The sequence below is a fragment of the Vombatus ursinus genome, unplaced genomic scaffold, assembly GCF_900497805.2.
Source record: "Vombatus ursinus unplaced genomic scaffold, bare-nosed wombat genome assembly UNPS02007612.1, whole genome shotgun sequence".
Classification (NCBI taxonomy): domain Eukaryota; kingdom Metazoa; phylum Chordata; class Mammalia; order Diprotodontia; family Vombatidae; genus Vombatus; species Vombatus ursinus.
The window spans coordinates 10,490,310-10,514,911 of record NW_020947390.1 but is presented as its reverse complement, the minus strand read 5'-3'; the positions used below and the strand labels follow the sequence as shown (position 1 = coordinate 10,514,911).

The 24,602-nt window shown below is 38.4% G+C and overlaps 2 protein-coding genes across 2 annotated transcripts in view; both read right to left on the bottom strand.

Annotated features, from left to right (window-relative positions):
* CUL5 (cullin 5) overlaps window positions 1-23,076 on the bottom strand; it is a 127,273-nt gene extending 104,197 nt beyond the window's left edge. Inside the window, exon 1 of the mRNA XM_027849500.1 lies at window positions 23,014-23,076. Coding sequence (XP_027705301.1) covers window positions 23,014-23,043 — 30 coding nt within the window. The 5' untranslated portion in view covers window positions 23,044-23,076. The remainder of the gene's footprint in view (window positions 1-23,013) is intronic.
* RAB39A (RAB39A, member RAS oncogene family) lies at window positions 651-23,465 on the bottom strand. Its single transcript, XM_027849504.1, has 2 exons — window positions 23,014-23,465; window positions 651-5,580 (listed from the first exon to the last, which is right to left on the bottom strand). Exons 1-2 carry the CDS (start codon window positions 23,238-23,240, stop codon window positions 5,154-5,156), a joined length of 654 nt encoding a protein of 217 aa, XP_027705305.1. The 5' UTR covers window positions 23,241-23,465; the 3' UTR covers window positions 651-5,153.
* Window positions 23,466-24,602: the final 1,137 nt, after the last annotated feature.

Genomic DNA, 24,602 nt, shown 5'->3' with positions numbered 1-24,602 from the left:
CTTTCCCTTCTCCCTTCTTCCCTCAGAGATTATCTTCCACTTACCCAGCATATTTCTTTTAAGTACATAGCTGTTGACGTGTTCTCTCTCCTATTAGAATAGGGACTCCTCGAGGACAGAGATGGTGTTTTTGCCTTTCTTTTTATCCCCAGCACTTAGCACACAGCGTTTGGCACGTAGTGTTTGTAGACTAACTGCCAGAAGCCTTTTCTGGTTCTGCTTCCCTCCCTGTACACCTTCCCCCGCACCCCACCAGATGAACATGATCTCTTCCTTCTCGATTTTAAAAAAATAATTTATCTAGATCTTTCCTTTGTCTTTATTGTATTTTACCTTTTATCATACTTACTTGTTTATATTTTTATCTAACCCATTAATTTGTAAGCTCCTGGAAGGCAGTAACTGTGGTATTTTACATCTTTGTACTCCTAGTGCCTAGCACAGTAGTTTGCATGTGGATGACATTTAATAAATATTTCCTGAATTAGATTACATTATATTTTCAGTCATTTTGAGAAATTTCTGTGAAAACTGTTAGAGCTGCAATTAACGTGAATGTTAACATGAATGCTTCCATTAAAAAAAAAATCTGCCATCTACAAATGCTATCATAGATAACATAAATAGTCCTCTGACAAGATTTCTTCACATTCTTTTTATTAACTTTTTTTTTACAAATGACATTTACAACACATTTCAAAGAGATTTAATACCATATGTTCTCTTAGTAATTCTCTTCAGTCAACTATCATCTTCCAAAAATGCTAAAATTTAGCTATGGCAAAACATCTTTTATTACAGGATATCTGCAATGAAAACTGAATCTGTGGAAACTGAATTTAATAGTGTTGGTTCAAAGTCATTAAGATCAAGCATTAACTCAGTGTCTATACGTGTAAGACACTATCCTAGGCACTACTGAAGAGAAGACATGAATTCTCCTTATAATCTAACGGAGATCAAACAAACAAGAATGCTAATATTTTTAATTATTCTGTATTTTAGTTCCTTTCCTTTCATGTGGGTAATTTATTCTTTTCTGTCTGGTTCATTATTAGTATTGATTGTCATAGCTGAATCAATCATGTTGCTCTGTAGCAATTATTAAGACTGTTGAAATGAAAATATCAGATATGATACAGTTTATTCTTTTGGCATTTTCTTTTGGGCTCAGAGGTGTAGTTTGCTAGTTATTTTAGGGTCCAATGGAGAGTTGCAGCTCACTTCCACTTAACAAGTGAAGGTTTCTGGAATGAACTAAATTTTGAGGAGGTTTTTGAAGAAGAGGAGACAACTTACATATGTGAAGTTTCATGCCAATAGGCTTATAGTTGGTATTGCATTTCATTATTTTAAAATAGTAGGGCCTAACTCTATAGTGGTTAAAGTAGCCTGCATATGCCTCAAGCTTGCATATGCCCTCTGCATAACTAAACAACTGAAGGCACAGTTCTTTGTTAATAAAAAGCCAGGATATGTACTGGTGTATGACTGTTACAGGCCTGCAACATCTTACTTCATACACTCAGAGTATCAGTTCAATACAGTTTACAGTTTCAAGTAAATGAAGAGTCTGTAGTTGAATGTGTTCCAAAAGCACTATGAAAGCTGGAATAAAAAAAACCAAAAAACAACAACAAACCTCTTGTCAGACTGCTAGTCTTGTGAATTCAAACCTTTGATATTATAATTATTCAAAGGTTGAATAATTAGATGAAGTCTTTGTTTTAGGAACCTGTTATTTTAACCCAAATAGAAAAAAACTATTTTCACCAGCACTCACTTCTCACCTCCCAAAATGAAGTCCACTCAAGGCATGCTTGAGGTAAAGGGTTTTTTGAAACCGTACAATATGTTTATAAGAAATTTTGAATTGTTAAATTTTTTGAGAAGTTTAAGAAACCTTTCTTGCTACTAAGTATGCATATAGATTTTTAAGGGCCATATTTACAAATCTTTACAGCAATGTATAATCATTTTGGCTCAAATATACCATTTATTAATAAATTGTTACATCATTAAATGCTCCCATAGTGGTCTGAGTTAATGTATCCCCATATAAGCAGTTATTTCCCAGGGAGTGTACCTATTACATAGGTAATACCAGAATATCTATCTTTTCCTTCCTTCTTTCCTTCTTTCCTTTCTCGTTGATCTATGACATTTAGTAATCAGACGTCATCGTTTAAATTTTTTTTTAAATGAATTGGCTGACTTCCAAGAAACCACTGGGCAAAGTAATTTGTCTGAACCAGAAAGATTCTCTGGCATGACCCTACTGACCACATTCATACTAATGCTATTTAAGAAAAGAGCATTTTCCACACAACTAAGTTTATTAGGCTTATCTCGTATAGAAGTGAATTAGAACTGGAATTCTCAGTTCTTTTCTTTAGATTATATTGTATATTACTGTTTGACTATAAGTGTTCCCCTTTTATATCAACATATAATTTAACCTTATTCTAACCTGCTTGTCATTGCACAGTTGTAGATATATCATGTGCCACATCCCGTCCCACAAGAGACAGCATGGTAGAATCAAAGGGTACTTTCCACCACTGGATTTTATCCAGGCTTTGCTACTAACTAACAACCATGTGTGAGCCTGAACAAGGCACTTGAGCTGTCAAGGCCTCGGTTCCGTTATCTGTTGGATTAGATGTTCTCAAAGATTAGAGCTTCTGTTTCTGTTCTAAATGTCATCCTACGTCATAGCCATTAATCCAGTTCTAAGTCAGCATTATCTAAGTCAGCGTTCTACTATATATCAAAAGCACTTTGGTATTTTGGCTGCTCATCTAAGGAAACTTAGACCTCTGCAGTATACACTGAGATGACATCATCAATTTCAAATGTTGATAGAGAGTCAATATATGAATTTGTACCAAGTAAATTACTTGAATATACAATTAAAATCACATAATATTCAAAATAGATTGAACTATATTTACTTTCCATTTTTCTGGTCTTGTATTTTTCTTAAATATTCAGTTTTGTAAGTGGTCAAAGCGTATCTTCAACCATAATTAATTTATATATATCAATGGAATGTAGATATAGAGATTTTCAAAATTTTTTGTTACATTTTAATTCATGTTCCTTTCTCTCTATAAGCCCTTATAAAAAGAATACTTAAATAGGCCTAGAAAATTTACAAAGTGTGTACAAATACATAAATACAGATCTTGAAGACAGGAAAAAAAAACTCAACCTCTAAAGAAAAATGAATTAGTATTAATACATTTATATACTATATCTGTACTAGCAAAGAGGAATAGATAATTGAGGCAATTATCTAGATAATTTGGCCTAGAAAAAAAGCTATCTTTTGCTTGATAATTCACCATAATAAAGAGTCTGTCAATGGGTATCAGTCCCTCTTAATTGATACACTGACAAGATGGAAACTAGTTGGGAAAACCCCCAGTGGAATTGTTTAGAAAGAGTTCTTGTCAGGAAAAACCCTGTTGTGGTCTTAAGAAAACTTTTAAAGATGAAGACCTGCAATAATTTAGTCAAGTGGTTCAATGATTTAAATATATGTCCCAGCCAGGGCTTCTAATTAAACTGAAGGTCTCTTGGGATTTTCTGCCAATCACTTCTACTACTAAGAAGCAGTTTTTCAGTACAGGAAGGCTGAGTCAGAGGGGAAGCCTCAGTGCCAAGGAATTCTCTAATTATATGAAACTCAATGAGGGTTACCAATAAGGACTTTCTATAGGAAAGGGAAGGCAGAGGAAGAAGAGATTGGGAAAAAAAATAGGAGAAAACATGATTCTCAACTTTTTTGATAATATGCACAGAAATACTTAATATACAAAATAACTTGTGATTTAACAATAATGCAATTAGGATTGCTAAAAGAAGTAATTTTTACTTGTCACTTCTTTCTAGTTAACTGTAGAAATGGTTGTAAAAAATGCAGTAAAGTAAAAAATTTCTAATTATGATTAAAATGCACTTATTGGAAATGAGCTACAAGAAGACAACTAAGTAACTGTTTCGTGTGTGTATGTGTGACACATATACACATCAAAATTCCTGCAACTTTCACTAATGATATTGGAAGGTTTGAATGGCAAATGTTTTAAACAGTTTCCTTTTCTACAAATTAGTTTGCAGTATTGATATAGTATTTTATTAGAATACCCCTCTCTACATCCTTGTTGAAGAAATGAAGTCTTCTTGGACCTAATGATAAATATTTTTTAAGCTTAAAAGTTCACTCAACTAGAACTTATGACCAACATATTTTATATTTCATTTCTTTTTAAATTGTACTTTACCAGTCCAGGTGGTTCCTATTAAGAACTTCCTCTCTCAATGCAGATTGCTAGTTTCTCTGCAGTTTTTAGAACAGTTACTGAGTACATTAAGAAATTAAATGACTTGCTCAGGATCACACAGCCAGTATATGTCAGCGGCAAGACTTGACTCTAAGTTCTCCCGACTCCCAGGTTAGCTCTCAAGCCATTCCGCCCTACTGCCTCTCAGATTTGCTTGCACTGACAAGTCAGACAACAAACTGAATCTGGATCAATTGAATTTCCTCTCTTTGAAATTTCCAGGTAGATCTATGATTTCAAAAATGTGGGGAAGTTTAAAATATATTATTATTATCATATCAAAATGTTTGCTTATGAATAATTCTTTAATTTCCTTTCTTTAAAGTTATTGGGAATATAATATTCTGACTGTAATCTCAGTTATCTCTATAAAACATAAAAATTTTATTTCAGAAGCAGTGAACCAATAAAGGAAAATAATATTAATATAATATATAATTTTTTCACATTCAATACTTGTTAAAACATAGGAATGCATGAAAAATCTGGTCCCTTGAAAATGGACTTTTGTTTTAGTCCTAGTCAAAATCTTTGATATGTTCACTTGCTAAGTAAATATTGTACTTTTGTTTACAAATATTAATGTCTTCAAAATAATATATTTTCTGCTTTAACTATTATTATATTACTGCCTTAGTATTTTAAATTAAATATCTTATAAAAGAATGCAAAAACAATGATTAGTGACCCAGGCAAATCAATGATTTTTATGCTTCCATAACTATCACTTTGCTTTTAATGTTGGTATTTGTCCTAAAACAAATATGTGATCTACTCATACCCATTTTGGAGCTGCTTCTGAATTCAGCAAAGACATTGTTTCATAGGCTTTACTGCTTCTTCCGAAGAATGCACAATATTTGGAACAAAGCCACTTTTAACCCCTTCCCAACCATCTTGAATGCAAATTTCTCCTTTTTTAATAAGTTCATATATATCTCTTGTCAGGATTGTGAAAGATTCTTCAACATTTGTAGCATCTTTTGCTGAGGTTTCTATATACTTCATACCACAGGCTGCTGACATTTTTTCAGCTTCTTCTCTTGAAACTTGACGCTGTGACACAAGGTCACATTTATGTCCCACTAATAGAAATACAATCCGAAATGGCTGCACATACATTTTGGCTTCTTCTAACCAATCTCGCACATGTTCAAAAGATCTCCGGTTTGTGATGTCAAATACCAGAAATCCACCAACTGAGTTGCGGTAATAAGATCGAGTTATTGATCTGAAAAATGAATAGAAACTTGTAAACAACACATTTTCTTTTTTCTTTGCATTTTCAAACAGGGTAATGTGTTTGTGTGAAGAAATGTAGCACTGATGTCAAAGCTGGGAAATGGTACAAGCAGGGTGGGTGGGAATTCAGTCATCAAAGATGGGTCAGTTCAACTAAAGAAAAACATTCTATGAGGTAAAGAAGCAGGTGAGTTAGTTGCAAACTGACAGAATTTTGAAGGAGTAGTAAGTAGCAAGACAGATTCTTATTAATAAGCTCTTTCATGGTAATTTCACTTCAGATTGCCTAACTATTTTTCTTAACTTCAACAAGAAAGATCAAGATGAATAATCCAAATTCACTTTTCCTTTGACAGGGTGCCACCACTCTGGTGCAAACCCATGTACCTCACTCCTGGTCTACTGTGATAGCCTGCAAATGGGTCTCCCTGCCTCAACTTTCCCCATTTCAGTCTGTCCTTCACACATTTGTCAAAGTGATCTTCTTAAAACACAGGTCTGAGCATGTTTCCCTACTCTTAATAAACGCCAATGGCTCCCTATCACCTCCAGGATCAAAAATAAAATCCTCTGTTTGGCATTCAAAGCTCTTCATATGCTCCCCCTTACCTTTCCATTCTTCTTACACCTTACACCCTCCCACATACCCTACAATCTAGTGATGCTGGCCTTTTTGCTGTTCCTCAAACAAGATACTCCATCTCTAGGCTTTAGGCATTTTATTTTGCTGTCCCCCATGGTTAGAATGCTCTCTCTCTCAAAACCATCTTTTGGCTTCCCTGGCTTCCTTCAAGTCCTAGGTAAAAATCCCACCTTCTACAGGAAGCCTTCCCTGATTCCCCCTTGATTTTAGTGCCCTCTGTGTAATCTCCAATTTATTCTGTATATAAGTTGTTTGTTCATAGCTATTTTCACGTCATCTCAGTAGACTGTGAGCTCCTTGAAAGCAGGGACCGTCTTTTACCTTTCTTTGCATCTACTGCACAGTGACTGCCACATAATAGGCATTTCATAAATATTAACTAACTTCAAAACCACCAAGTCTCTTTTTCTTTTTAACCCCCTGAACCCCTCCCCATTAGTGTAAAATTAGACATAGGTATCAGAGGCTGACATACAGAGAAACTGGGGCATAAAAATTACCTTACTTATTCATTAAGGCAGAACTTGTCCTAAGTAGCACGTCAAGATAATAACAGGAGTGACCAAGAAGGGTTCTATCTTCTTAGAAAGGGATAGTGCAAAATAAACAAAGGGACACTATGCTAGTGGCCTCAGTTTCTCATTTATAAAATAAAAATAAAATAAGATAAAAGTTTAAAAAATTAATTTGTCACTATAAGGGTAGGAGTTAACTGCATACCCAAGCTGCCAAAGTCTTGATATGAGGCAGGCAGAACTCTTCAGAAATACCAAATTTTAATGTATTCCCTTAAATTTCTGTCAGAGCCCTTGGACACAAATCCTTTGTTCTGCTATGTAGGGAAGAAAATACTCTGGTTTACTAATGCTTCTTTCTAGCCTCCATTTGTATTTCAGAGTGTCTGCAGAAAGGCACAAACCAAAGTAAGGGGTTAGCTTTTTTAGGGGGAGGGAGAGATCAAGAATTGCTAAATCATGGTACCCCTCTACAATCAAGAAAGATCTTTTCATCCTCTTTAACAGACTGTGAATAAGACAGTGGTGGTTTAATTTTGTATTAAAATGTAACTTGATATTTTGTATCATAACATCTCTATATCTAGGCAGATCTATAATTTTTTAGAAAAACTAGTTAAGACTATTTCATGAAACTGAAAGCTTAAGTCTATTCACCACAGTCTGTAAAAAAAAAATAACTTGCCATCAGAGCAACTTTAAAAGGCACACTTTTTACAACTGAAAACAGCATTAGATATTTACATCTTAGACACAAATATAACTTACACAGCAGTCAAACCAATATTTTGTTAAGATTTTTAATTTTGGAAAGACATAGGGACTGTATTAGGACAAAATCGTAGCACAGTATATAGAGAGAGAGAGAGAGAGTGTGTGTGTATGTGTGTGTGTGTGTGTGTGTGTGTGTGTGTGTGTGTGTGTATATACACTACAAACAGAAATTCATTACTAATAATTTATTACCAGAGCTGGGAACAAGACATGGCTGACCTAGTTTCAGCAATTTTCCTACTCTGGATGCTGCCTCCACACATTGGGGCTGGGACAGGATACAGCCCTGCAAGTAACTTCTTCAAACCCTGTATCCAAAGGACATTTATGTGGTTTATTTGAGCAGAATGAAAACAAGTAAATGGGAGGGATTGGCAATTATGGGAGAAGGAATTTGTGGAAAGAGAGGCAATAGCGTGAGGTTGGAACAGGGTGAAAGGGAGCCCTATGGGCCCCTAAACAGTATGCCTTCACTTTGTTGGAAACTTCTGGAATGCGAGTTGAGTACTCCTGCATGAAGTAGAGTTGGAGGTAAGGGAAGTCATGTGGCTAATGTTCAGATGCCCTAGTCAGGACACTGGGTTCTCCCCTTGGTTTCTATTTGTTAGGGCTGCTTCAGGAACAGAATGGAATGATGCATCTTAGCATAACGATGCAGGCAGCTTAGAAAAACTGTGGACACAGCACCCAGCCAAAGTGGAGCTGACATCTGCATAATATTCTGGTGGATTTGAGAAATATACACATTCAATCCATAGCACAGGCCACACGTTTCACTTTCATCTGAATTACTTAACTAGCCCAAATTCACGAGACAATTAAGCAACTTCTGCTTTGCTTAACTTACTTACATGGAGATGTCATTTGCCAATCCTGTTTGAATAAAAAGCATAAACAGCATTATCACAGGGCCTATTGCAAACCTCTCTTCAAACTTCTATATAACATTCTCCTTTTCTCTCAACAGTTATCCTTAACTCCAACTTGGCTGAGAAAACGCAGGCCCTCTTGCTGCAAGCAACTCCTCTCCTACTCCATATGTAAAAGCCTCTTCACCCATCTCTTTCTCTTTGTTAAAGCCCCTTTACTTTTTTCCTTTATCCCAAACCCTTCCCATCTTTTCCTGAAGTTTACCTCTCCAATCATTCTCTCAACTTTAATCTCTCCTTATCTATAGGTAGAGTCCTTATTTGCTCCCTGCAAACATGCCCAGGTCTTACCTGTTTTAAAAAAACAAAATCTCCACTGGCCTCTGTCATCCTCTCCGGGCCTCATCTTAACATTTCTTTTCTTTTTCCCTGACAAACTGCTCATAAGAATAGTCTATATGCTCTGCTACCTCTACTTCCTCACTTCCTGCTAACTTCTTGCAGTCTAACTTAATTTTTGTTTTCTCCAAGGTTACTAATGTACTGGGGGGATTTGGTTCCCTTTCCGCTCACTTTACGTAATTACAGAAAGTAAGGGGCAAAGGACAGAAACATGTTAACCTAAGGGAAAAGATCAGTCTATATGACCTGTTATCCTTTACGAAGTGAGCCTCAGATTTAGGGGGGTGGGGGGAAAATACCTTAGCTACTTTTTTATGCCATTTTAATAAATGCCTTTGTTTTGAGTTAATTGTACTCGATGGCTGTTTGATGGCTGTTTATTAATCTAAGCTCATTAGTGGGAGCTCATGAGCTATAGTTTTAGGAGTGTGGACCCCCAGGCCATCTTTTGAACCCAAAAGAGCAGTAGTTGTCCCCTGGGGAACCAATCTGTAAATAAGTGAGTGATAAGTTAGGGAAATGGCCCAGAAAGGGTATTATAACAATTGAATCTCCACCCCTATATTGTCTACCTTTGTAACCTCACCTACTACCTGACCAATCTTCATGACCCCATTTGGGGTTTTTTTGGCAAAGAGACTAGAGTGGTTTTCCAGTTGATTTTACACGTGAGGAAACTGAGGCAAACAAGGTTAAGTAACTTGCCCAGGATCACACAGCTAGTAAATGTGTGAGGCTGGATTTGAACTCAGATCTTCCTGATTCTAGGCCTGGCACACTATCCACTGTGACACCTAACTGCTACTAGCCTAGCTAATAAATTGATCATGCTTAGACCACTATCTCTCAGTTTACCTTAATTTTCAAAGGTAACACATTCATTCTCTACAAAGCTGCCAGAATAACTTTCCTAAGGTCCAAGTCTGACCATATCACCCCACTACTCAAAAATCCTCAATGGCTCCCTATTACCTCCAGGATAAAATATAAATGTCTCAGCTTGGCATTTAAAGCTTCCCACAACCTGGCTCCCATTTATCTTTCTAGACCTATTTCATATCAATCCCCTTCATGCACTCTACAATCCAACAAAGTTGATCTTGCCATTCCCTGAACCTTGGCATTCCATCTCCTAACTTGTTATTTTTGCAGAAGCTGTCCCCCATATCAGGAATGCACTCACTCCTCATCACTGCCATATCTTCCTTCCAGGCTGAACTCAGGTACTACCTCCTATACTTATCCTCAGAGCCTAGCATAAAGCTTTGCTCATAGCAGGGGCTTAATAAATTTGTTAAACTAAGTGGAATCCCTAATTCAAATTTGACTTGTGATTCAATGATTCACTGAATCTAGTTATGTCAGTTGTAGAATGAAGGAGATTATAAGGAAAAACAATTAGCTTATCCTTCTAGTCCTTAATGATTCTGATATAAAAAATAGAAGGCAACAAAATATTTAAACACTGAATAAACTAATCTGAAAAAATTAGTTGTTAAAGAAAATACTTAAAAATCTCCCACGAGCTTGATAGGTAAAGACCAAAGAAGGTAAAAATGACTTAGCTGCCCTTAGTTGTTAACTAAGAAACAACCTTGTGATTGGTTAGTCGTCCTTTGTGTTCAAAGAGGACCAAAATGACATCACTATGTTGGGGTCAAGGTGCAATGTGTTTGGCTGATCAGCAAATACGAGCTCTACCACAGGTCAGGTACATGTGAATATGTGGAGTGGAGATGTCTCTAAAGTTGTACACTTCATGTTTCTTTTGAGCTACTGCAATTCTGCTTTATTCACAGAGCACAATGCCTTATTCGATGTGGGCACTCCATGCTGGGTAGTCCTGTGCCGATGTCTCCCATGTCTCACAATTGTTTCCAAAGTTCTTCAGAGAGACCTTGAGAATGTCCTCATATTGCTTCTTCTGACCTCCATGAGAGCATTTGCCTTGTGTGAGGTCTCCATAAAATAGTTTTTTGGGTAAACATACATTTGGCCTTCAAACAAGCCAGCCCATCAGAGTTGCACTCTGTAGTAGAGTTTGAATGTTTTGCCGTTCAGTTAGAGAAAGACCTCAGTGTCTGTTACCATATCTTGCCAAGTGATCTTCAGAATCTCCCTAAGGCAATTCAGATAGAGGCAATTCAGTTTCCTGGCATGGAGCTAGTATACTGTCCAGGTTTCACAGGCATACAATAATGAGGTCATCATGACAGCTCTGTAGACCCTCAATTTGGTAGGCTGCCATTATAATACTTCATCTCTCCCACACTTTCCTTCATGGCCTCCCAAACACTGAGCTAGCTCAGGCAATGTGTGCATCAACCTCATCATTTATGTGTACATCTCTGGAAAGTATACTTATCTGGAAAGTGAACTTATCCACCACATTCAAAATTTATCCATTTGCTGTAACTGATGGTTCCATGCATGGATGGTGTGGTGCTGGCTGGTAGAGAACATCTTTTCTTGGTATTAACTGTCAGGCCAAAATTAGCACAAGCAGCAGAGAATCAATCTATACTTTGTTGTATCTCAGCCTCAGAGGTTGCATTGAGGATACAATCATCTGTAAACAAAAATCATACACCAACTCTCCCTCTACTTTAGTCTTGGCTTGTAGCCTTTTCAAGTTAAATAATTTACTGTCAGCGCAGTAGCTGACCTTGGTGCCATTTTCATCCTTCTTGAAGACGTCCCACAACATCATTGAAAACGTCATGCTAAAAAGCATGGTAGCAAGCACACAGCCCTGCTTCACTCCATTGGCAAGTGGGAAAGCACAAAAGCATTATCTATTATCCAGAACCCATGCAAACATGCCATGATGAACATGATGTACAATACTGATGAACTTCTCTGGGCAACCAAATTTTGCCATGATCTTTCAATACTGCCATGATCTACCATGAATAAATATATATCAAATTAATGATAAATAATTTCACAACTAGGTACAATTGAGCCCAACCAAAGACTATTAGGATGCCTTACAAAATTTACTCTCTACCTGCTTCCCTCTTTGGCAAGAGACCCTGGTACCCTGAATTCCAGAGGCAGAACAACCCTTCTGTTCCCTGAATCTTAAAGCCAGACATCTAGTTTAGTCTTATTATATTTAAATAGATTGCCAAGTTCCTAGGCAATCTTACCACCAGTAGATATTAGACCAGTATCATAAGGACCATACTGGTATCAGTCCAGTTATTATTAACAGTCATATTTCTATTGTCAGAAAATCTTTGATCAGATTTTAAAAATTATTTTCATCTAGAAGGATGGTAAAAAAAAAATTGCTGTTGTCTTCTTTTCCAGTTAGTTTGTGATTCATTATTGTACCTAAAAAAATTTGAGTTAAGGCAAAGAATCTTACACTACGCTAAGGGAACAAAACTGTGCAATTTAATATGTTTAAATATATCTTTCCCCAAACAGTTTTGTCTGCTTGGCTTATAATGAAATGGAGTGAGAGAGCAAACACATGGTTTGCGTGGGCTTGTCTTACTTCTCAAAGGAATCACTAAGTAGGAGGGAAGGTTTTAGTCAGAAGCTTTAAAGATCTGAGTTGTAAATAGGTAGAAAAACCTTTGGGATGGAAGAGGAAGTAGAATGATGACAGAATAAGGTTCAGAGACATGGTTCAGTAAAGTAAATCACAGCAAATCTGATTTATGTCTCTGATGGTTTAGGGTCCACTATACTCTTTTTCCTCTGACTGTGAATACTGACTCAAACTAGTCCTCTCCTGGATTCCTTTCTTGCTTTCTTCTCTCAGTCTTAAGGGCTAAACATGCCTAGGAGCCCAGTAGCATTTGGTTGTAACTAATTAAGTATAGTACTTCTTTCCAAATACCTCTATCCTAAATTTGATGGTTCTTGAATTCTCCACCCGTGGAATCACACAGATTAGCTAGCTAGTGTAATAAAATGAATCCACAGAAAATCTCAGTACAAGTGAGCAGACAGAACAGTCTGTACCACAGGTACTAAAAATAGATTTAATGATATCAGTAATAAAACAGTATTTTCTGGGGCAGCTAGGTGGCGCAGTGGATAGAGTACCGGCCCTGGATTCAGGAGGACCTGAGTTCAAATGCTGCCTCAGACACATAACACTTACTAGCTGTGTGACCCTGGGCAAGTCACTTAACCCCATTGGCTAGCCAAAAAAAAAACAAAAACAAAAACAAAACCCAGTATTTTCTAAGGTTCGTGGTTCATCTACAGGTCAGAAAATTTGTGTCACTTTCAACATACTCCCAGCTTTATAAAACTGAAATTCACTTTAATTATTTTTCCCTGTTTTGTTCAGAATGAACTTAACAAATATCAATTAAAATGAACACTTTCATATGCACAGTAGAACAGAGAAGATTGTATATGAAACTGCAAATCTCTATTATATTCATATAGCTTTCTTTTAAGTATATAATAAATTCATCATGTAACTTCCAAAGTTGTCCTGCTTGTCTGTGATTCCCTCTGGCCTTCCTTCTGTTCTCTTCTGTGTATTTCAAAAGCATATTTCAATGACCCTCTTTTTTTGGGGGGGGGGTGCAACCCTATCCCTACCTACCTTATCCCTCCTTGCTACCCACAAGTCCCCACGCATTCTCAATACAAAAAAAGAAGAAAAAAAACTCTGTAAAAATATGCATAGCCAAGAAAAACAAATTCCCCTATCAGTCATGTTCAAAAATGGGCAACACATTCTACAACTCAAGTCTATTACCTTTCTGTTAAGAGGCAGACTTCATAAGTCTTCTGAAATCACGAATGGTCATTCTATTGGCTTGTCTGTCCTGATATTCTTTCCTTTGGACTATTATTGGAAGAGGGCTCAAACTGGGTATAAAAAGAGAAGTTCTCCTCTATCTCATCTTCATTTCCCCCATTAATTTCTATTGAATAGGCAGGAGACATCTTGGTTCAGGGTTCACTTAACTATCTCTCACCTTTACACAAACAAATTATACTCTTTCTCTGGTCAAGCATCAGGAGCTAATATTTTTTTTGGTGGAGGAAGGGAGCTGGGGAGGAGGATATAGACTGGGATTCTTTCCATATAAAATCATGTGACTTGGAGTCAGAAGGACCTGAGTTCAAATCCTGATTCAAACACTATCAGGTATGTGACCCTTGACAAGTCACAAGTCTCTCTATGCCTCAACTTCCTCATCTGTAAAGTATGGAGATTAGAGTCAGCCTGTAAGGTCTTTTAATGCATGATCCTATGATCCTTTGTGTGGAGCAATGGAGGATATACAAAACTAAAGATGGCACCCAGTGGGCTCTATTCTCCCTCTTAAGCCTAGGAGAAATTGCCCAGCTAAGAGAGTTGACCAAAAGGAAGAATTCCAAGGGACAGTGTCACCTTTCAGGACATATGGTAGAGTTCTCTCCTAAGCTAAAATGGTTACTAGACTAGGTAGACTGGGAGATGCTGTATTCCTAGTGTGCCTAGATTTCAAAATGACCTTTGAACATGGCATTCGTGTTATTCTTATGGATAAGATGGAAAGATGTAGATTAGATAATAGTGTAGATTGTAAATTTGGAACTGGTTGAATGGCTGCACCCAAATAGTAATCATTAATGGTTTGATGTCAGTTTTTAAGGTCTCTGTTGGAGTGGCCCAGGTATTTGCACTCTGCATTGAACTTTAACACATCTGGAGAAAGGCAGAGATGACAAGCTTCTCAAATTTGCAGATGACACAATGCCAGAAAGGATAATTAACACAGTAGATGAGATTCAGGATCCAAAAGGAACTTGATAGGTTAGAACAGTGGCCTGAAGTGAATAAGAGGGCATTTAATAGGGATAACTATAGAATCTTACATTTGGGTTAAAAAAAAGTCCAGAAGCCAAGGGCTAGAACTCATAGATCTTCTGAAGTTAAAATTATAATAGGGGGTTGCACATATAAGGTACTTAATAAATGTTTATTAGACTGAGTTATTATTACTAGTAGTAATAATAATAATGATCAAGGGAGAAAGATAGAAAAGAGGAGACAGTATATCCTTAAGGATATAACATTGCTTCTTATTACATTGGCCTTAAGACAGACCCAAATTCAGACCATACTTTCGTACTTAATCTGGCACTTAGAAAACTTGAGTGTAGCCTATAATCAAGCTTTTAGTGCTGAAGATACAACTTAATCCTTCTTGGTTTCCCAGCAGCAGTGGAAACCATAGCAACTACTTCCTTAGCAGCACACATTAGCTAGGGAAGCCTGTGTCAGATGCTCTGGCTGTTCATGCTGAAAGGTAAGGGAGGCCTATCTCTTCTGTCTTTGCATGCTTTTGGGGACTGCTAGAATCTCTGCCCTTAGTACTTCAGAATCAAGGATCTTGTGAACTCTCCTCTAGGCTGAAATGGATGATGGGAGGAGATCTCCTCCGAAGAGCTTGCAATTTTAATCCTTGACTTGGGATCTTCTTGTAGCTGCAGATGTGGTGGTCAAACAGGCAGGGGAAGGAAGAAGAATAGATAGATACACAGAAGAGTGGGGTTTACAAGCTTTGCAAATGAGTAAGGGGCTATCTATCTTAAAGAGCAGAGGAACAAGGGAAAGTTCTAAGAGAGAAAATGAGCATAACTTACTGGTATTAGCTTTCTCCTGAGTGACAAAAGTCTATTGAATTTCTAAGTACCATGTATATAAACTAGAATAGTGTAGCAAAATTTTTTCAATATATATTTTCCTCTATCTTCTACTAAAATCTTACACCACGCCTCATCAAGAGTTCTCAAAAGTTGCACAAGCAGTGAAAGTTCTAGAAGGTCCTATTTAGCTAGAAGGGCTTTGACTATAACAGACTGTGAGTCTTTAATGGGAGGATAAGCCTAAATTTGGAGGTTCTTCATCAAAGAGTTGTGGGTAGGGTGATAACTTTTATAGGCACAGCAACTCAAGAAGACAATTTACTAAATAAAGAGCAGAGAGGGTTGTAATCTCCATTGGTTAATCTACGCCAATAAAATCACATTCACAGACTTAGACCTGGAAGAGCCCTTACAGGCCATCTAGTTCAACCTCCCATTTCACAGATAAGGAACTAGGGCCCTACAAAGCTAAGTAACTTGCCCAAGATCACTAAGGTGGAAAAGAGCAGATCCTTGAAGTACTGAAATAAGTACACTTATTTTTTTCCTTTTAAAGAGAATTCACTTCATTTGTAAAAAGATTCATTTTAGTGATATGGCCTATATTCAGAAAAACCTTATATTTGAACCATACTTGAATATCTGTATCTCTCCCAACCTACAATGCACAAAATAGACACTTAATAAATCAGTAGAGATGAATGAATATCTTAACAAGCATTTATTAAGTATCTACTATGGGCCAGGCAATGTAGTAATTGATGGGGGTATAAATACAAAAGTTTGACAATGCCTGTCTTTAAGGAGCTTACATTCCATCCTTGTGGGGATACAAAATAAATGAGGCAGATAGAGAGGTATGTTATACAGTATATGAAAGAAATGAAGAAACAGGTAGAGGAAGAGACAGAAGATAAGAATAATGGGATGAAAAAGGTGAAGGATGGAAAATGACAGAGGGGGCATATGGGACACAATAAGAAAAACAGTGTTAGTGGCAAAGACATAGAAGGAGAGATATACATGAAGAGACAAAGAAAGAAACAGAGGGAAAGAAAAAGGCCGGAGAAGGGTGTGTAGATAGCAGGGAGAAAAAAATCAGGTTTCAGGGTGAGTGTTATTTGGAGGTCATGCCCTGTTGTTCAATTAGGCTAAGACTTCAGACTGCTATCGTTTATTATTTATTACTCTTTGGAAAGTTGATTAGCCAGAATTCATACATCTTTAACTGCTCTAATGTTCAGTAGTTTGGACACTATACTCAGAAGGGGTTAACTAGAGTAGTTTATTAAAATGAACTTATTCTTTTTGGCACTTTCTGTTATAGTCCTGTGCAAATTCTCCCTTTGACACCATATGACTGTAATCAAGCCACTTAATTTAAGTCTCAAACAACTTTCTAATATTACCTACTAAGACCGATGAAATCTCCAGTCCTCCAGGCATTGGTGCTCTTCCCTGGCAGCAGCAGGAGTGAACAGACTAGAGCATTACCATCCCAGGGCTCCACACAGCTCCCTGAGGACAAATTCTTTATCCTAGCTCTAGAACCTGGTAACCATTTAGTATTTCCTCAATAACTATATTTTTTTAGCTTTCTATATGAAAAATTCAAGTACTATATTATTACATTTGACAATTTTCATACTTTTGGGCCTTTCTACATGACTACTTGTACTAGACTAAACAATCTTCTTGGTTCTCTTTCCTAAGTTTTCTTCTTTAGGAGCTTTTCTCACATTTGAATTGTTTCTTTTATGCAAGCTCTTGTTTGCAATAATGTTAATTTAAACTTAAATTGGGAAAACATGGGGTTTCTATTTAATTTTTTTAAAAAATCATTATACTGTTATCTTACAGTATATTTATTTCTGTTTTCAAATATTAAGGATGTAATAAAGTATAGTGGAAAGAGAGGCGAGTCTGAAGTCTAGTCAACCTGGGGTTGAATCCTAGCTCTGACTTTTAGCTGTGTGACAATGAGCATGTCACAATTTCTTATACTGGAGGCAAGACTGTATGTGGCGTAGAGGCAGCTAAGTACTGTAGTGGATAAAGTACTGGGCCTTGAGTCAGGAAGACTTGAGTTCAAATTTGACTTCAGACACTCACTAGCTTTGAGGGGAAGTCCCTTAACCTTTGTTACCTCAGTTTCCTCATCTGTAAAATGGAGATAATAACTGTACCTCCAGGGTTGTATCAAATGAGATGATATTTGTAAAGTATGAAGCACAGTGCCTGGCAAAGAGTAGGCACTTAATCAATTTTTGTCCCCAACTCTTCCACCCCAGGTGACTGACTGTTGTCAACCTCAGGTTCTGATTATGTGTGTATGATGTAACTGTAAGATGTAAACCTATATAGGAGATTTCAACTAAAGAGAGAAATGTTTTCAATAAAGAATAAATAGAAATCCATAAATACATACATGTATAGTGACAGTTTTGCTAACTTCTTTAATTACTGAATTTTGAGTATAGTGAATTTTGAGTGGCCTCACTGTACAACCATCTCTTCCCTTCTCTCATTTCAAGGCTATATGTATGTATACAATAATGTCATCTGCAAGGTCATGCAAGTGTTTCTTCAACATATGCACTAATCACTAATCACATGCTCCATCACTTCTCATCAATAAAGATATTTAAGACTTTCAATTCAAAAACCTAGAAGTGACATAAAGGCAAAAGAGGATGCCTTGTCTTCTCATCAATTAAAATGTTGGAAAGTTTGAAGTAGAGATTAAGAAGCAGGGAACCAGAGATAGTACCCTTGAAACTGGACCCCTGAAGTATAAAGGCACAAAGACTGCGCCACTATGAGCTGCCTTTCCCCATGGAAGACTCACACGTTGTGTTAGCACAGGACTACGGAGGACCTGAAAACATGTGCTTGTAGGAAGAATTGGAAAATCATGTATGAGGAGCCAAAGACAACAATAACTTGTTCTAATTAAGGATCAACCGGCTGTAGAGCATTATGTGTTGTTTAATTAGAATAAACCAAGGCTACATAAGTAAGTTCATTGTTTTATTTCTGCACTGAAAGGTGTACAGCATTTTTCACTGCATCCAAATTCTGGAAGGGGGAGGGCCTGATGACCCTGCTTCCTAGGATGAACATTAAGCTTAGTGTCTCCTTCGTCCAGTGAAATTAAATAGTCTCTTACTACCCCAAAACTCTTTTCTGAGCTTTAGGCAAAATGTGAATAATAAAATACTTCTATAACCTACCTTATAAGGTTGTTTTTAAGTGCTTTTTAAGCACTATATAAAAGTGAGTTATTTTCACATCATGAACTTTCCCCTGTAACTTTTCTTTTTTTTTAAGGTCTTTCATGTTAAGCTGACTTTAAAACTGATTACAACTCCTAACAAACTTTCAAACATGATAGTTGGCTTTAGTAAATCCTCCAAGAGTTTGTTTATGGATAATAGCAAGAATCTATTTTTCATCAACTTCACACCTTCCCTTGGAATAAAATTCACACTCCTATCTATAATTTAAGAACAAATACATCTCATTTCTTTGATAAAATAGAAAATGCTTTCATAGTAATTGTTTTCATTTTGATTTTATTGCTTCTTAGTATGAAAACAGCTATAGCATTCTACTGAATGGAATATTTGGAACTAGTTCTTCAAATATGTATGCATTACATTTTAAAGACAAAATATCTATAATACATATCAAATTAATAAAATGTTAATAAAATAGTCTCAACCAAGTATCTACTTGGGAAAAGGTAGGCCTAGTTACTAAAACATCTAAGAAATCAAATCAAAGCATTTAACAACTATTTTGTCTTCATGTCAAAAAGTTGACATGAAGTGGGCTTTTAAAAATTTTATTCTGCTTTGTGTAGCTGCAATTTAGCCCATAATGCTAAAAGTTTAGGAGAAAGTTGTTTTTTTTTAATTATTACCATGTCAACTACTGAGAAATTGGTTCAAGAACAACTAAATATACTGTCATCATCCAATATTTTGATTCACACCTGGTTAATATAACAAATAAATCTAGTAAACAAGATCAGAATCACAGAATTTTTTTTTTTTGGTGAGGCAATTGGGGTTAAGTGACTTGCCCAGAGTCACACAGCTAGTAAGTGTTATGTGTCTGAGGCCAGATTTGAACTCAGGTCCTCCTGACTCCAGGGCCAGTGCTGTATCAACTGTACCACCTAGCTGCCCCTGAGAATCACAGAATTTTAGAGCCAGACCACCTAAACTAATTGTAAAATTAGGAAACCAAGGTCCACAGAAGTTAGTTTAATCAAGCTTGACCTCCTGAAAAGGCTGAAACACTTCTTGCAAAGAGTTACTAGTGCTGCATAAATAACCCTTAATAATTCTCATAGCATGTTAGAAGTGGAAGCAACATTAAAGATCCAGTACTGAGGCTCAGAGTGGTAAAGCCACTTGCTTCAGAGCTAGAACTAGATTGAAATCTTCCTGAGTTCAAATCCTGCCTCAGGCACTTACTAGTTCTGTGACCCTAGGCAAGTGACTTAACCTTGTTTACCTCAGTTCCTCTTCTGTAAAATTAGTTGGAGAAGGAAATGGCAAACCACCACAGTATCTTTGCCAAGAAAATCCTAAATGGAGTCACAAAGAGTCAGACAGGACTGAAACTACTGAACAACATACATTCATGTTTTATATACATATATATATATACACATACATACATACATACAAATATATATATATACACACACACACACATATATATATATTCCTATATAAATACCTAAAATGCACATGTATTCATTTCAGTTCAATAGCACCTCCCAAGTGCAAGGCACTGTGGATACAAAAGCAGTCTCTACCTTTAAGGAGTATGCATTGTTCTGGGGTATACAACATGTAAATACAAAACACGAGGAGTGTGAAGAGGGGGAGAACATGGGGTGGTGGTGGGGTTGGGAGGCAGGGAATCAAGAAAGGCATCCCAAGGTTGGAGTACCTGAGCTAACTGGTATTAGAAACTAAGGATTCTAGGAGGCTGAAATGAGGAGAGAGCGCACTCTAGGGATGGGACAGTCTATGCAAAGGCATAGAGGTGAGAGATGGAATCCAAACTTTAGAGAATAGCAAGTAGGCTGAAGAGTAGGAGAGTAGGAGTAGGAGAGTGAAGGAGTAATGTATATATTCTACATTTCAGCTTCAGAACTGAGAATATAAAGCAAGACCTTGAATCATTGCCTAGTGTGCTCGTATGGAAGCTGATCTCATCCATAGAGGACGACGGTGTAGAGAAAGGTTAAAAAAAAAAACAAAACAAAGACATCATTTAAAAGTCCATAGAGGATGATGGTCTACTGAGAGGGAGGTTAAAAAAAAAAAAAGGCATCACTGGAAAATTCCACTCCTACAACTCTATCATATTGTTGAATATATAATACACATGACAAAGTACCTGTTTGTATGAACTCAATCAGTGATGCTTATATTTCCTTTTCCCAAACTTTCCAGTCATTTCTTCTCTTCATTTCCTTCTCCCCCAAAAATACCCCTTACCCTAATTATGTTAAAAATATTGGTCCATTTATTTAAAGTGATAGAATAGTATGATGCAAAGAGCAATGGATTTGGAGAAAGCCCTAAACAGGCTTAGTAAATGGCACATTTAGTTTGTTGCTCTCTGAGGTTTTGAACCTTTAATGTAATAAAGAATATTCAAGATGCAAGCAATCATACCCCATGTATACCACCCTTTCCATTATACCATGCTGTGCTTCTGCTACAATGAATGGAATTTCTGGCATTAAAGAATTTATAAAAAGCAACATTAAGGTATCTGTCCCTTATAAGCATCCTCCTACCCATTATGGCCTTTTAGTGAATCATAGAGCTAGTGGCTCATTTTAGGCATATGAAAAATGTTTGCTCATGGGCTGCTTGATTGGTCTGGAGACTTATAATTCTGCCTAAGTAGCTGTTGTTCAGTAGTGTCTAACTCTTCCAGGACTTGGCAAAGACTCTGGAGTGGCTTGCCATTTCTTTTTCCAGCTCATTTTACAGATGAGGCAACTGAGGCAAACAGGGTTAAGTAACTTGGTGGATCACACAGCTAGTAAGTGACCGAGGGCACATTTGAACTCAGGTTTTCCTGACTCCTGACTTCTTTGCTCTACCTAGCTGCCCTAATTAGCTGTAACCCTGGGCAATACACTTAACCTTTTTGGACCATGTGCATAAAGCAAAGAAGTTAGATTGGACCAACTCTAAAGTCTCTTCTAAAATCTTATTATTTTGTAATATTTAGATAAGAAATAAAATTTTGTTTATTTTTTAATTCCTGAGAATTTTAGCTAGGCAAATCACTCAACCCTTGTTTGCCTCAGTTTCATTATCTGTAAAATGAGGATAATACCTACCAGAGGATCAAATGAGATAATAATTGTAAAGTGTTTAGCACGGTGCCTAGCACATAATAGGTGCTATATTAATGTTGGCTATTATTTTTTAAATCTTTCATTTTAAGTATGAAAAATCAGGTGGTTTTTTTTTTTTTGGTCATCCTTCCTTTTATATAATATTAAGTGAGGATGCAATTTTAACACTCTACCATTTACCCAAGAAAATTAAATACTAAACATTCAATACGGGTAAAACAAAACAACTCCTGAGAAATCTCTGGATGGCACCTTTCCCTAAACAGCACCTCACCTCAGTGCTTAAAAACTTTTGAAGGGAATTTACCCCTTTAAAAAACCCTCAGCTATGCTGTTCCATCCCTCATGGTTTGTCCAATTTCGAGGAAGAGGCACTCACATCTATACCCCTGGTCACAGCAGGATTATAGATCGAGAGCTGGTAGGGATCTCAAGAGGCCATTTGGTATTGACCCCCTCGTCTCACAGATGATAAAACTAAGACTCAGGGAAGTTAAGTGAATTACCCAAGGTTACAAATGTGACATATATGTGAGGAAGGATTTGAACCCACTTTTGTCCTCTGACACCACAGCACACCACCTTCTGAAGTACTGAGTGGCTCCAGTAATCATCATCCCATTCATCTCCCTTCTGACGGTGCTCAGTGATCTCATACAATCAAACTGGATTGGAACAGCTTTTGCTGTAAATCTGACAAACGATTATTAAGAGCCTACTATACTCAAGGGACTGGGCTCCACGAACCTAACTATGATGTCTATGAAGGAGAAGGACTGATGACTCATGGGGTATGGCAATATGGGAAAAAGAAAAAGGGGGCAGTGGATGACGGGTTTTATACAAAGGTCAAGTGGGAGCCGGGGTTCGTGGACAACAGTGCTGGGGGGGGAGGGGGGAGAGCAAAGGGGGACAGGAAGGTGGGCAACGGGAAGAAGTGCGTCTCGGGGAGGGGTGCGAGGTGGGGAGCGCAGGAGGGTGTATCTGGAAGAAAGAAGTGAACCTGGGGGCGGGTCGCATTTGCAAAGGCAAGGACACAGGAGAGGGAAGTGGGAACGGGGCAAAGGGAAAGAAGCCTTTGGATGGCGGGGGTACGGCCGGGGCATGGGCAGGGCCCGGCAGGTTGGCAGGGGCAGACTGGGAAAGCGGAAGAGGGACGGGCGGGGGCCGGGTCAGCCCGGGAGGTTGGCACGGGCGGACGTACCTGAACCTCTCCTGCCCGGCCGTGTCCCATAGCTGCAGCTTGATCCTCTTGCCGGGCTCGATCTCCAGCAGGCGGGAGAAGAAGTCCACGCCAACCGTGGGGTCGCAGGCTGGGGACAGCATCCCCGGGAAGCGGCCCTGCGTGAAGCGGTGCAGGAGGCAGGACTTGCCCACCGTGGAGTCGCCGATCACGATCAGCCGGAACTGGTAGATCCAGATGGCCTCCATGGCTCACATCCCGCTGGCGCCCGCCCGGCTCTCGAGCTCGGGGACTGGAGGACGCGGCCTCGTGGCCGGGCTGCCCGGGCCGGGGGCGGAAGGTTCCTGGTGGGAACTGTCCCTTCAGCACCGCCTCACTGCTTCGAGGTCGCCTCCTTCCAGCACATTCCCCCGCCTCGGCCACCTGGGTCTCCACCCTGGAGATGTGGAGTGAGGGCCCAGGGCGAGGCGAGGGCGGGGCGGGCGGCTAGGGCGCGGCTAGGACACTCTCTCGGGGCGGGGCGCGACGCAGCAGCCAGAGCGGGAGCCGGAGCCGGAGCCGGAGCCGGAGCTGGAACGGGAGACGCCCCGGGCCACGGTCTGCTCACCTCGCGCCATCCGAGAGACTGGGCATTCCCTTTCGGAAAAAAGAGAAGCGGGAGGGGCCGAGGCGGGGAATGGAGATCAGGAGGAGATTGACAGCAGAGGTAACCAAACAGGACTAGGCAACAGGCAGATCCGAGCCAATGAAAAGTAAGGCTTCTGAGGAGCCGCTCAACCCAGATCACTTTGACAAAGGTTTATTCCCAGCTGTGGTTTGCTAAGCCTAGTGCAGAGAAGGGGAAGCTTACAAAGTTCTGTACCCACGAACTCCTGACCAGAAGACCTGAATTCAAATGCTGCCACAGACACTAGCTGTGTCCTAGACTTCTGTGCCAGTCATTTGTCCTCTCTCAGCCTCAGTTTCCTCAGGGTGCTCTTTGCCTTTATGGAACTTACAGTCATCAGGAATTTAGTTTGGTACATCAACAAAACAAGGAAGAAAAATATTGCCCAAATCACTGAACAAGCATACCCAACAAATTTCTCCAACTCTGGTTTTATTTCCTTCCCTTTTTTCATATCTTCTTGTCCCAATTTCCTTCCTTCTTTCTTATTTAAGGTCTTTCTCATCAGGAACTTACTGAGGTTTTTGGTTCTTTGAAAAAAAAAAGTACTTTGGTGTAGTGGTTAGAGAGCTAACCCTGGAGGCAGTAAGACCCCTGGTTCAAGATTCTCCCTCTGACATACGGAACGGCCAACTTTCTTAAGACAGTAAACAGCAGAACAGATATCAACCTCTAAGAAATTCCCTACTAATGAAATCACTGATTTGGGAAGGAGGAGAAAAAAGTGCTTTCGAATGATGAAAAACAAGGTGTTAGTTGCCTTAAAGTATCCTGCTTCCTGGCCACCATCTACAAACTATAACCCCCAGCACCTCTCCTTCCCGCATTCTACGTCTCCAGTATGTGTAATCTTCCTCGATTAGAAAGAAAATTCCTTGAGGGCTGCCTTGATTTCTTGTATTTGTAGCTGGAATGCCTGGAACTAAGTGCCTAATGAATGCAT